The sequence below is a fragment of the Anser anser genome (genome assembly GCF_964211835.1).
Source record: "Anser anser genome assembly, chromosome: 1".
Taxonomy (NCBI): domain Eukaryota; kingdom Metazoa; phylum Chordata; class Aves; order Anseriformes; family Anatidae; genus Anser; species Anser anser.
Genome location: NC_139720.1, coordinates 214,756,760 through 214,767,350, shown reverse-complemented (window position 1 = coordinate 214,767,350; position 10,591 = coordinate 214,756,760). Strand labels below are relative to the sequence as shown.

Here is a 10,591-nt window from a genome sequence, read left to right as displayed (position 1 = left end):
AGGAGCTGTCCCGGCATCTCCAGGAGCAGGAGGTGAGGAAGGAGCTGTCCCAGCATCTCCCGGAGCAGGGGACGTTTCCCAGTCACGCCACAACCTCCAGCTGCTGGGGGGAGCAGGAAAACCCAAGCCCCGGCTGTCAAACCCAGCCGAGGACAGCCCCCTGCCCGTCTTTTCCCCGCAAACACAGCCCGGCAGCGTTAGGGAGCAGCGCAGAGACCCTCAAACCGCCGAGCAAGCGCTCCCTAAAACCGCCCAGGCGCCCTCCGAAAGCACTGCCAGCAGCAGTGCTGCAAGCGTCAGCGTTTCAGCCGCGGGAACAGCCCCGGCGTTGCACAAGACCGCATCCGCACGTCCCGGCACGTGGCAAGCCCGTGCGTGGCGCTTGGCAGGCGTCCTGATGGGGGGCAGGAGGAACCAGGACGGGGAGAGAAGCCCGGTAACCCCCCCGGTTCTGGGCTTGAGCTGGGGGACAGCCCCCAGGGGAAGGGCTGGGGGTCGTCCCCTACTCACATCTGTTCCCCCAGGGTGACACCAAAGGAAGGGGCAGGGACCCCGAGCGCGGCTTGCTCTGGTCAGCACCCACAGCACCGTTCCGGATCCACCTCCAGCCCTGCGTGCAGGGACGGCTTGCCCAGGGAGGTGGTGGCGTCCCCGTCCCCGGGGGTGTTCAAGGCGAGGTTGGACGTGGTGCTTGGGGACATGGTTTGGTGGGTGACAGTGGTGGTGGTGGGACCAGCTGATCCTAGAGGCCTTTTCCAACCCTAATTAATTCTATGCCAGCCGCTGACCGTCCCCAGCTGCAGTAACGCGCCTGGGGTTAGGTGCAGAGGGTCCTGGAGGACCTTCCCGTGGCCACATGTTGCACGTGAGCCGCCCTTTGCCACGTTGGTGACGTGGGGAAGAGGTGGGGGGGGACTGCCCTCGAGCTGTGCCATCTCAGGGGGCTCTGCAGCAGGCACCCCAGACGTCGGGCATTGCCGGAAGGGCTGCGTGGCGTGGTTACGTGAGAAATGCCCTCAGCAGCCCCGTGTGAGTTGTCCAGCACCGTGTCCACGGGGAGAACCCTCCCCTGCACAACCCCAGCTGTTAGTACTTAACATTTTGGACATCTCCAGGCCTCTGTCAGATCTGGTTCAAGCTGGACATGAAGGCTTCAGTTATTTTGGGGTGAAAAAAATAAAAAAAAAAGGAGAGGAAGTTTAGATGACTAAACCGTGCTCTTGCTTAAGCACCGTTTCCCTAGAAAGCCAAGCAAATTTGCTTCCCTCTCTCCGCGCTACCAAGCAGCACCGTGACGCGAAGCAGGCTCGGCTCTGCCGCTCGCCGGCTCCTCCGCCACGTCCCTGCGGAGGAGCCGGGGAGGAAGAGGAGGCCGGGGACGGCGGCGCTCCCCTGGGGCTCAGCACCCACCCGTGGGGTGATCCCCCTCCGACGGCTGCCTGCTGCAGGGGAGCTGGGGGGAACCGCAGCGGCTGAGCTGCGTAACCCGGGGTTGCCAAACCTCCCGCTCCCAAGGGTGCTTGAGAAAGATCCCCTGGGCCGCGGGATGCCGCCGCCGCTCCGCGCCCCAAGCCCCTCAGCCGGGGCACGCGAGCCTGCGGGGGCTCGGGGCAGGGGAAGGGCACAGCGCGCTGCCCCACAGCGGGAAGGACAAGCGGATGGAGAGGGACTGGAAAGCCAAGAGCCCACTCCCAGCCGCCCCTCACGGGGGCAGAAATGCGCCTGAGCACCCGCCCGGACCCTCCTCACACCGCTCTGATGTCCGCGTGGCTGGCCCGGTTCCCTTCGGGACCCTCCAGGGGTGGAAAGGAGGACCAGGAATTCCCGCAGGAGCGCTCAGCTCCACCTGGGCCCTGCTGCTGGTGATGACACGGCCTTGGAGCTTGAGCAGATAACAAGGCATCCACCCCTCGCGGCCTCAGGCGGGGCGCGCTGCCTCTCCCACGCGCTGCCACGTAAGCGGGGGCTATTTCGGGTGTCACCTGCCGGGAAGAAGACCTGGAGCCTCTCCGTTTTATCACGTTAACACAGGAACGGGTTTCGAGCGTTAGCACCCGCAGGCGAACAGCTGTTGCCATGGCACAGCACAGGTCAGGGAACATCGCATTCCCGACACTTCCTACGCCCCTCGAAGCGCCGCACGGCCCGAGCGCAACCTTGGCCCCAGCTCGCCCCGCTGTCCCCACCTGCCTCGCCTGTCCTCAACCTTCCTCTTGCCGCTGCGTGAACGCGGCGAAGCAGGGAGCGGAGCAGCAGTTCCCGGAGAAGTAACCGTGCGGGGGTGCTTACAGGCAAGAGGGGACAGCCATCGCCGGATGCTGCCATCAGGAGCAGAGGCAGACCCGGTGCGTGCATTTGCGCTGCGAGATCCACGCTGCCCGCTCCGTCGTGAGCATCCCACAGCGCTGGGGTCTCCGTTTTCCAGGCGAGCACCCCCAGCCCGCTCAGGCTGTGTCACAGCGCCTGCCTCCCTCCTCAGCGAAACATCCTGCCCTTCGGGTTGGGGACAAGGGGCAGCCAGCTCCCACCTGCCCCCAGGCACTGCCTTGTAACACGGGGGGCCCTTAGGAGTCACCGCCCAGCCTCCTCAGGCCCAAAAAAGCCACACGAGCTAATCCAAATTTAAACTTTTCGTTGAAAGGAAAAGGCCCGCAAGATACCAAGGCCTTTTCTTAGGCCGGGCGCTCTCCAGTCACACAGGGGCAGGGCAGAGCTCGCAGCAGGCCGGGGCGGAAAGGCCGTTCCTGCGCCGGCTGCGCCGCTGTCACCAGCGGGCTGCCTCCGCGCTGCGGCTTCCTGTAGCGGAGGCCACCGCTCCCGACAGGCGCACGTGATGAAATGCCAACACCCCGCGGGGTGTGCAGCCATCCGAGTGGTGCCTGGGGACGGAAACCGGGAGGTTAACTGTGCCACAGAGCAGCCTATTTCCTCAGATTGTACTCCTGCTTTTTTTTTTTTTTAGCCTTTTTCGTCTGAAGGGCACGGCGCAAACACGACACGGGCGGGTGACCAAACGACAGCAGGATGTTCTCTGCTAGCGGACGTGGCGAGAACTGCAAGGCTACCGTGCAGCCGCTGCTGGATTTGGAGGCTGGTAAACATGACAATAAGTAACACAAGCAGAATTCTTGCTATATTAAAAAAAAAAACAGTTCTTTATAGTCGCGTCTGTTAGCTACAGCTGTCTCAAAACAGTAACTTCAAGCAAACGGATAACCTCACGGCCCACGCAAGCCAGGGCGCGGGCAGGAAGCAACAGCACCTCTCACCGAAAGCGCGACCTACCCACAGCTCCCACAAGGCTGAACCCAGTCCCAAATGTGCAGGGAGCCGTCGCTGGCTGCTGACAGCAAAGCTCGGGGTTTCTGCGGGTGCCACGTGTGCGCCGTGACCAGGGGAGGGCCCGCGCTGCCGCCCGGCCCGCCGAACGCGTGGCCTTTGTGGACGAAGAGCGGCTCCGCTTCCCTGCCGGAGCGGTCCCAGCCCTGCGTGTCGTACACCTGCACGGTCCCGTCAAAGCCTGGAATAAAAACGAGAGACTGAGGGAGTTACCAATTCCCACCGGGCTCATGGCTGCCTCCCTGCAGGGCTGCGAGAGCCCAGAGCGACGACAGAGCACCCAAGAGCCCAGGAGTTTGCCCGAAGCTAGGAGCTGCCAGGGAAAACACGAGCTAGATCCACGAAGCCTGCACCACATTCCCGAGCCCGGATTTGGCCGGGAGGCAGCCTTGCTGCCCAAGCGGCCTGACGGACGCGCACCCCCGTGGCTTTGTTTAGAGAAGGGAAGCTGCGAGCCCCCCCGAGACCTTCTCTAGGCTTCAGGCTCCTGCAGGAGCTAAAGGTGAGCTGCGGGGGATGACCAGCTCGCCTCTCCGACGTCTCTGAACAACCGCTCCCTAACTGGGGTGTTAAAGGAAAGCTGGTCTTGATGCAAAGACCAAAACAGCTTCCAGAAAAGGATGTCTCGTCCCAGAGCACCTACCTGAAACAGCAAGGCAGCCTTCCAGGGCGGGAGCCCAGGAGACGCACAGGAACTCCGCCCCTGAGCCGGGAGAGGGAACTCTGCACTTGGCCGCGGCCAAGGGCTCGGAGGTTTTCCTCACGTCTGCGAGGACGAGGCGCCCTCCGCTCGAGAGGCAAGCTACGGGCCGGGAGCTTAAATCGGAGCCCGGAGGTGCGGGCCCGACCCCCATGCACCACCGCTCGCCACGCGGCGCCGAGAGGACGGCCGCAGCCTCCACGGGGCTCTGGGGCTGCCGGACGTCGGCCAGCCCCAGGCGCCCCTTGGCGCAGCACAGGAGGAAGGTGTTGCAGTCCAGGAACGCCACGCCGCTGAGCTCCTCGCTGCTTCTGGAAGCTGGAAAAGACGAGAAGATTACAGACGTCGTGAGAGCGTTTGCACGACAGGGCTCTGCTGCCGATTTGCCTGAGAAAGGGGGTTTCTAGCCTCATCCTCCCGCCTTGTGAGCGGATCACGCAGCTGGGACACGGAGCTAGCTCGGAGCCAAACTGCTGCGGCCATCAACCTCCCTCACCTGGGACAGGACACACTGTGGCCTGCTGCTAACCCGATTCTTCGCACTGAAACCACCTACGGAGCTCTCGGGACACGGATCTGAGGCAGAAGCCTGAGAACTCGCTGCCGAGGGCAGCAGTGAGACGCTGGAGACGGACAAGAGCATTTCAACCCGCCCTCAATATTTACGTGAGTATCTTTGCGCCCTTCGGCACCCCACCTAACGAAACGTTCGCCGCTCGAGCAGTTAGCCTCGCCTCACCCAAAGCCCAGCTCCCCAAAGCCAGGCACGCTCAGGCTTCGTTTGGGTACCTGCCACGTAGACGTTTTTCTGGGATTCGACCTCCGTGATCTGGACGCTGTCGACTCTTGAGCCGTGAAGGACCCACGGGGCTTTCGTCGAAATCGTTGCCATTTTAGCCCAAGCCTGCCCAGTGCTATTTTCTGCAGGTATGGCACTTACAGGTTTGATAACATCTGTTTCAAAGAGAGATAAGCAGCTGTGAAACACATCAGGAAGCAGAGTAATCCGCAAGACTGAGTTGCTTCACAGAGACACCTTGCAACCCACTACACCAACGAGAAATCGAATTACAGCTTTGCCTCCAGAATAAAACCGCTTTTTCCGACCCACCCAGCAAGGACCGACAACAAACCCTTGAAAATCTGGGAAAACCCACGTAAGGTTGTGAATCAAGGCGTTTATTTTCAGTAGAAAAGGATAAGAAAACTCCAGTAGCACTCTGTACTTCCTTTCTGGGGGTGTTTCACAAGAGACAAAGCGACGTCAGCCCTCTTCTAGAAGCAGGCAGACGCGGGCCTGCAGAACCGAGGCGGCTCACGGTACCTCCCAAAAGGTGAGGTGTGGAGCAATTTGTTTCTTACCCCCCCTGAGTTATTAAGGGAACCTCGCACTAACCACACGAGTAGGATTTTTGTTCACGTAAGAGCTCACAGATAAGAGAAGGTGGAAAGCCGCAGCGACGGGCCGAAACCTCCTAACTCCCTTACGAGGTTTGGGCTGTGGGGCGAATGCCTTTCCCAGCCACCGTGCCCGGCCCCTGCCACGCAAGGACGCTCGCTCAGCGGGTGGGACTGGGATTTTTCTCCCCATTTCACACCCCAGAAGCAGGGGAAGCAAGGGAGGTGCCTGACGCACGGTCCACGCTGAGAAACTACTCACGGTCAGAAGCGCGTTCCCTTACCCGAGTCCTCTCCTGACACCTGCCAGACGTGGAGGGAGGCGTCGGGTGGGCCGCTCGTCACCAGCAAGCTAAGGAAACACAAAAAAAAAACCCCACACAGCTCGTCGGGAGCAGAGAACAGCCTTCCCCCCCTGCCCCGAACAAACTGGTGAGGACGAGCGTGGCTGCGCAGGAGCCGCCAGGGCTGCAGGCCCAGAACTCCTCATGCCAGGGTGCTCTGCATTTCATTAGCACGTTTTCCGAAAGCGCCAGACTAGGAATGGCGCAGAGAGCCCCAGGGCAGCGCCGGGGGCTGGTGCGGGAGGCAAGAGCTGAGCAACCGAAAGGAATCAGCCAGAGGGAAGCGCGTTTGCTACAACCGACGCTGGTTAAAGCCTTCCGAACCCGCGTTCGCAGGTGCTGGGCACCTCCACGCAGCGCCAGATGCGGAAGGGAAGGATGGGAAAAGGCGGTGCAGGGGAGCCACACAGCCCTCCCCTGCTCAGAAGTGAGGTCGGGAGGGATCCCCGGTGAACCGCCACGATGCCAGCAGCCCCCGCTGCCTGCTTCTCGTAACCCAGCTCAAATATTCCAGCAGCCTGTGCCAACGGCTTCGGCTTCCCTGCTACAGGGAGCGCTCTAAAAGCACCCATGAATGAGGAGGTGCAAATATTCCCCCAATATTCCTTCCGGCAGAAGTCACCAGGCTCCTCTCCATCGCTGTTTTTTCTCAGCTAGTCCTCCTGCTACGACCCCGTGGCCGTACCTGGTGTCCGGCACGTGCTTCAGGCCGTACACCGGGCGGTTTGAAAACCCGCCACATTCCACCTTGAAGTCTCTCTCTGGACACAGGCCCTGGAAATCAAAGGAAAAGCCATTTCTTCACATTTAGTGCTGCATAAAGTGGTACGGCCAGTTAACACCCAAAGAGACAGAGGCATGAGGGACATTCTGGCACGGCAGAGCTCTTGCCTGTCCACTAAATGCTTCTCTCGACAGGAGCTATGAGGTTGAAGGACCCTTGATGATAGGGGAAAAAATACAGATAAAGCTTGTGCCAAGCACTCTGCCTGGGTTTGCTGCTGGCTGTGCATGCCTGGCCAAACACCACCTCTTACTTTAGCTCGGACACCACCTACTCAAGAGCCAATATCACTGTTCAGCAGCACGGTTCCCCAGGCTCAGGCATCTCAGCCAGTCCCTTCTTCATTTGCCTGGGTCTCCTCACCTCTCCTATTTCCCCGGGAAACGCTTTCATTCACGCGTCTGGAGACAGAGCTTCCACGGTACACACTGTCCGCAGGGCGGCAGGATTACACGACCGGACTGCCAACCTGCACCACCTCAGCAGGACAGCAGCCGGGCGGCCTACGTGCTTCAGCTTCTGGTCAGAAACCGCTCCGAAGCTGGCCAGGCTGCTGTCAGAACACGCCGGCTCCGGCGTCACCCCAGCCGCAGCACCCACCTGGGTCTCCTTCGCCTGCAGCGTCGGCGGGGGGAGCAGCTGCAGGATCTCGTTCCTGTCGGAGCACCCGTACCCGGCCACACAGACACCTGTGGGGTGAGGAACCGGGGACACAGTGAGCGATCCCCCACCCCGCTCACCTTGGGCCAGACCCCCGCATTGCAGCACGGCCCCAGGCTGAACCCCAGCATGCCCCCAGCCCCTTGGCTCCCCCTCCTTCCCCCCAGGACCCCAGTGCAGCCCTTCTCCCACTTCCCCAGCCTCCCAGCCTGGTGATACAGCCCCCATTCTCCCCTCAGGACCCCAGCACAGCCCGGCCAGGCCTCCCTCAACCCCCAGCCCCCCTGCCCGGCCCCTCACGACCCCGGCCCGGCCCCCCCCAGCCTCCCCTGCCCCCCCCCCCACTCACGGTTCTCCAGGGCCCATTCGATGACGCGGGTGGGAGCCTGGAGCTCGAAGGTGTGGAGAGCCTCGTACCTGCGGGGACAGGGGGGAGGCTGAGAGGGGGGGGGGGGCTGAGGCAGAGAGGGGAGGCTGAGGCGGGGGGGCGGTGGGGGTAGGCCTGGGGGGGGGAAGAGGCTTGCGGGGGAGGAGGCTGAGGGGGCAGGGGAAGGCTGGGGGGAACGGGGAGGCTGGGGAGAGGATGCCGAGGGCCCAGGGCCCGTCTCACAGGCGCAAGGAGCTCAGCAGCCATTCGTCTTCCTCCCACTCCTCCTCCTCCTCCTCCTCCTCCTCGCCCACGGGCCCCGCCGCCTCCATGGCAACGCCCGCCCGTCGCGCCCGTGTGACGTCACGCCGCGGCGCGCGGTGGTGACGTCACCGCCCCGGGGGGCGGGGCGGGGGTGGGAGGTGGGCGCGGTTCCCCCCTCCCTCCCCCGGGACCGGTCGCGGGCGGTTGGCGCCGGCCGGGGATGGGAGGGGCGGCGGCCGACGGGGGCATGGCCGCGCCCATAGCGCTGTGTCCTGTACACAAACACTTCAGTTTCCGCAGCTGTGTGTTCGTTCAGGCGGACTGCAGTGCCCCCTGCTATATGTCTCTTCGCAAACACCTCAGTATTCCCCTTAACAGACGCTGCAGTGCCCACAGCTATATGTTCCTTCACAGTGAAGGAACTTCCTGCAGTGCCCACTGCTATATGTCCCTTCACAAACACCTCAATATTCCCTTCTTACAAACACCACAATGCCCACAGCTATGTGTCCCTTCACACAGAATACCCACAGCTACGTGTCCCTTCACAAACACCGCAGTGCCCACAGCTCTTACGTTCCTTCACAGACACTGCAGTGCCCACCACAATATGTCCCTTCACAAACACCTCAATATTCCCCTCTTACAAACGCCACAATGCCCACAGCTATGTGTCCCTTCACAAACAATACCCACAGCTATGTGTCCCTTCACAAACACCGCAATGCCCACAGCTATGCGTCCCTTCACAGATGCCCCAGTGCCCACAGCTCTATGTCCTGTTCACGGACGCTGCAGTACCCATGGCTATATGTCCCTTCACAAACACCTCAATATCCACAGCTATATGTCTGTCCCCTCTTATAAACACAATACTCACAGCTGTGTCCCTTCACGAACTCCACAATACCCACAGCTTTGTGTCCCTTCACAGACACAATACCCACAGCTATGTGTCCCTTCACAAACACCACAATACCCACAACTACGTTTCCCTTCATAAACACCGCCGTGCCCACAGCTATATGTCCCGTTCACACACACCAAAGTACCCACGGCTATATGTCCCTTCACAAACACCTCAATATCCACAGCTATATTATATGTCTGTCCCCTCTTATAAACACAATACTCCCAGCTGTGTCCCTTCACAAACACCGCAGTGCCCACAGCTGTATGTCCCCTCTTCACAAACACCGCAGTATCCGTAGCTCTATGTCCTCTTCACAAACACCGCAGTGCCCACAGCTGTGTGTCCCTTCACAAACACCATGGTATCCACAGAATCCCCGAATGGCCGAGGTTGGCAGGGACCTCTGAAGATCATCTAGTCCAACCCCACTGCCGAGCAGAATCACCCGGAGCACGTTGTGCAGGATGGCACCCAGGTGGGTTTTGAATATCTCCGGAGAAGGAGACTGCACAGCCTCTCTGGGCAACCTGCTCCAATGCTCTGCCACCCTCCCAGTAAAGAAGTGCCCCCTCATATTCAGCCGGAACCTCCTGTGCTTCAGTTTGTTCCTGTTGCCTCTCGTCCTGTCGCTGGGCACAACTGAAAGGAGACTGGCTCCATCCTCTCAACACCCTCCCTCAGATATTTATACACGTTGATGAGATCTCCTCTCAGTCTTCTCTTTTCCAAGCTAAGTAGGCCCAGCTCTCTCAGCCTGTCCTCATACTGGTGCTCCAATCCTCTCATCACCTAAGTAGCCCTCCTCTGAACTCACTCCAGTAGTTCTGTGCCCCTCTGGTACTGCGGAGCCCAGAACTGGGCACAATACTCCGCGTGTGGCCTCACCAGGGCTGAGTAGAGGGGGACGATCACCTCCCTTGACCTGGTGGCACCACTCTTTGGAATGCACCCCAGGATCCCGTTGGCCTTCTTGGCCACAAAGGCACATGGTCAGCCTGCTGTCCGCCAGAATAATCCCCAGTCCTTTTCTGCAGAGCTGCTTTCCCAGCCTGTACTGGTGCTTGGGGTTATTCCTCCATAGGTGCAGGACCTTACACTTGCCCTTGTTGAACTTCATGAGGTTCCTCTCGTCCCAACCCTCCAGCCTGTTGAGGTCCCTCTGAATGGCAGCACAGCCCTCAGGGGTATCAGCCACTCCTCCCAGCTTTGTGTCGTCAAAGCTATATCCACAGCTAAGTGGCCTCTTTTCACAAACACCTCAGTACCCACAGTTTACGTGTCCCCTCCTCACAAACACCTCAGTAGCCACAGCTATATGTCCTCCACAAATACCTCCACGTCCACACGCAGGTGTGGGGATAATTTCAGAAGCCTGCCAAGTCCTTATGAGTTGCAAACCCAGCCTAACCTCTGCCCTTTACACCAGTTCCTCTGTGTGTAATGTGAGGGTTATGTACTGGTTTCCAGCCAGCACTTCCTTACTGGTGTTGCTTTTTTTGTTTTTGACAAATACGTCAGTCACCGTTAAGTACTTCGCTATTTTCCTGCCAGAAGTGCTGCGTATTACCACAGATTTTGGTGCCCGTGCCAAGAGGATGCTGTCCGAACGGAGACTGCGGAGCTGGGCCTCACTGTGAGCTGGCTGTGTCAGAAGATGGTCGATTTCTCCCCGATAAATTCATTTACTTCAAGCACAAGTTCCGATCAGATGCCGGGGGTTTGGAGCTTGCTTCCAGCTGTGGGCTCACTGTCTGTAACAGCAATGCTTCAGGATCACTCGTGATAGTTTGAAGCTCGAGTATACAGATTATTGTGCTTTTTC

The 10,591-nt window shown here is 60.1% G+C and overlaps 1 protein-coding gene across 1 annotated transcript; it reads right to left on the bottom strand.

The window, feature by feature from the left end:
- Nucleotides 1-3,114: 3,114 nt before the first annotated feature.
- Nucleotides 3,115-7,987, bottom strand: WDR73 (WD repeat domain 73). The gene is made up of 8 exons (XM_083823518.1): nucleotides 7,836-7,987; nucleotides 7,575-7,642; nucleotides 7,166-7,254; nucleotides 6,467-6,555; nucleotides 5,722-5,789; nucleotides 4,829-4,993; nucleotides 3,983-4,357; nucleotides 3,115-3,520 (listed from the first exon to the last, which is right to left on the bottom strand). Exons 1-8 carry the CDS (start codon nucleotides 7,922-7,924, stop codon nucleotides 3,282-3,284), a joined length of 1,182 nt encoding a protein of 393 aa, XP_083679644.1. The 5' UTR covers nucleotides 7,925-7,987; the 3' UTR covers nucleotides 3,115-3,281.
- Between the last annotated feature and the right edge of the window lie 2,604 nt (nucleotides 7,988-10,591).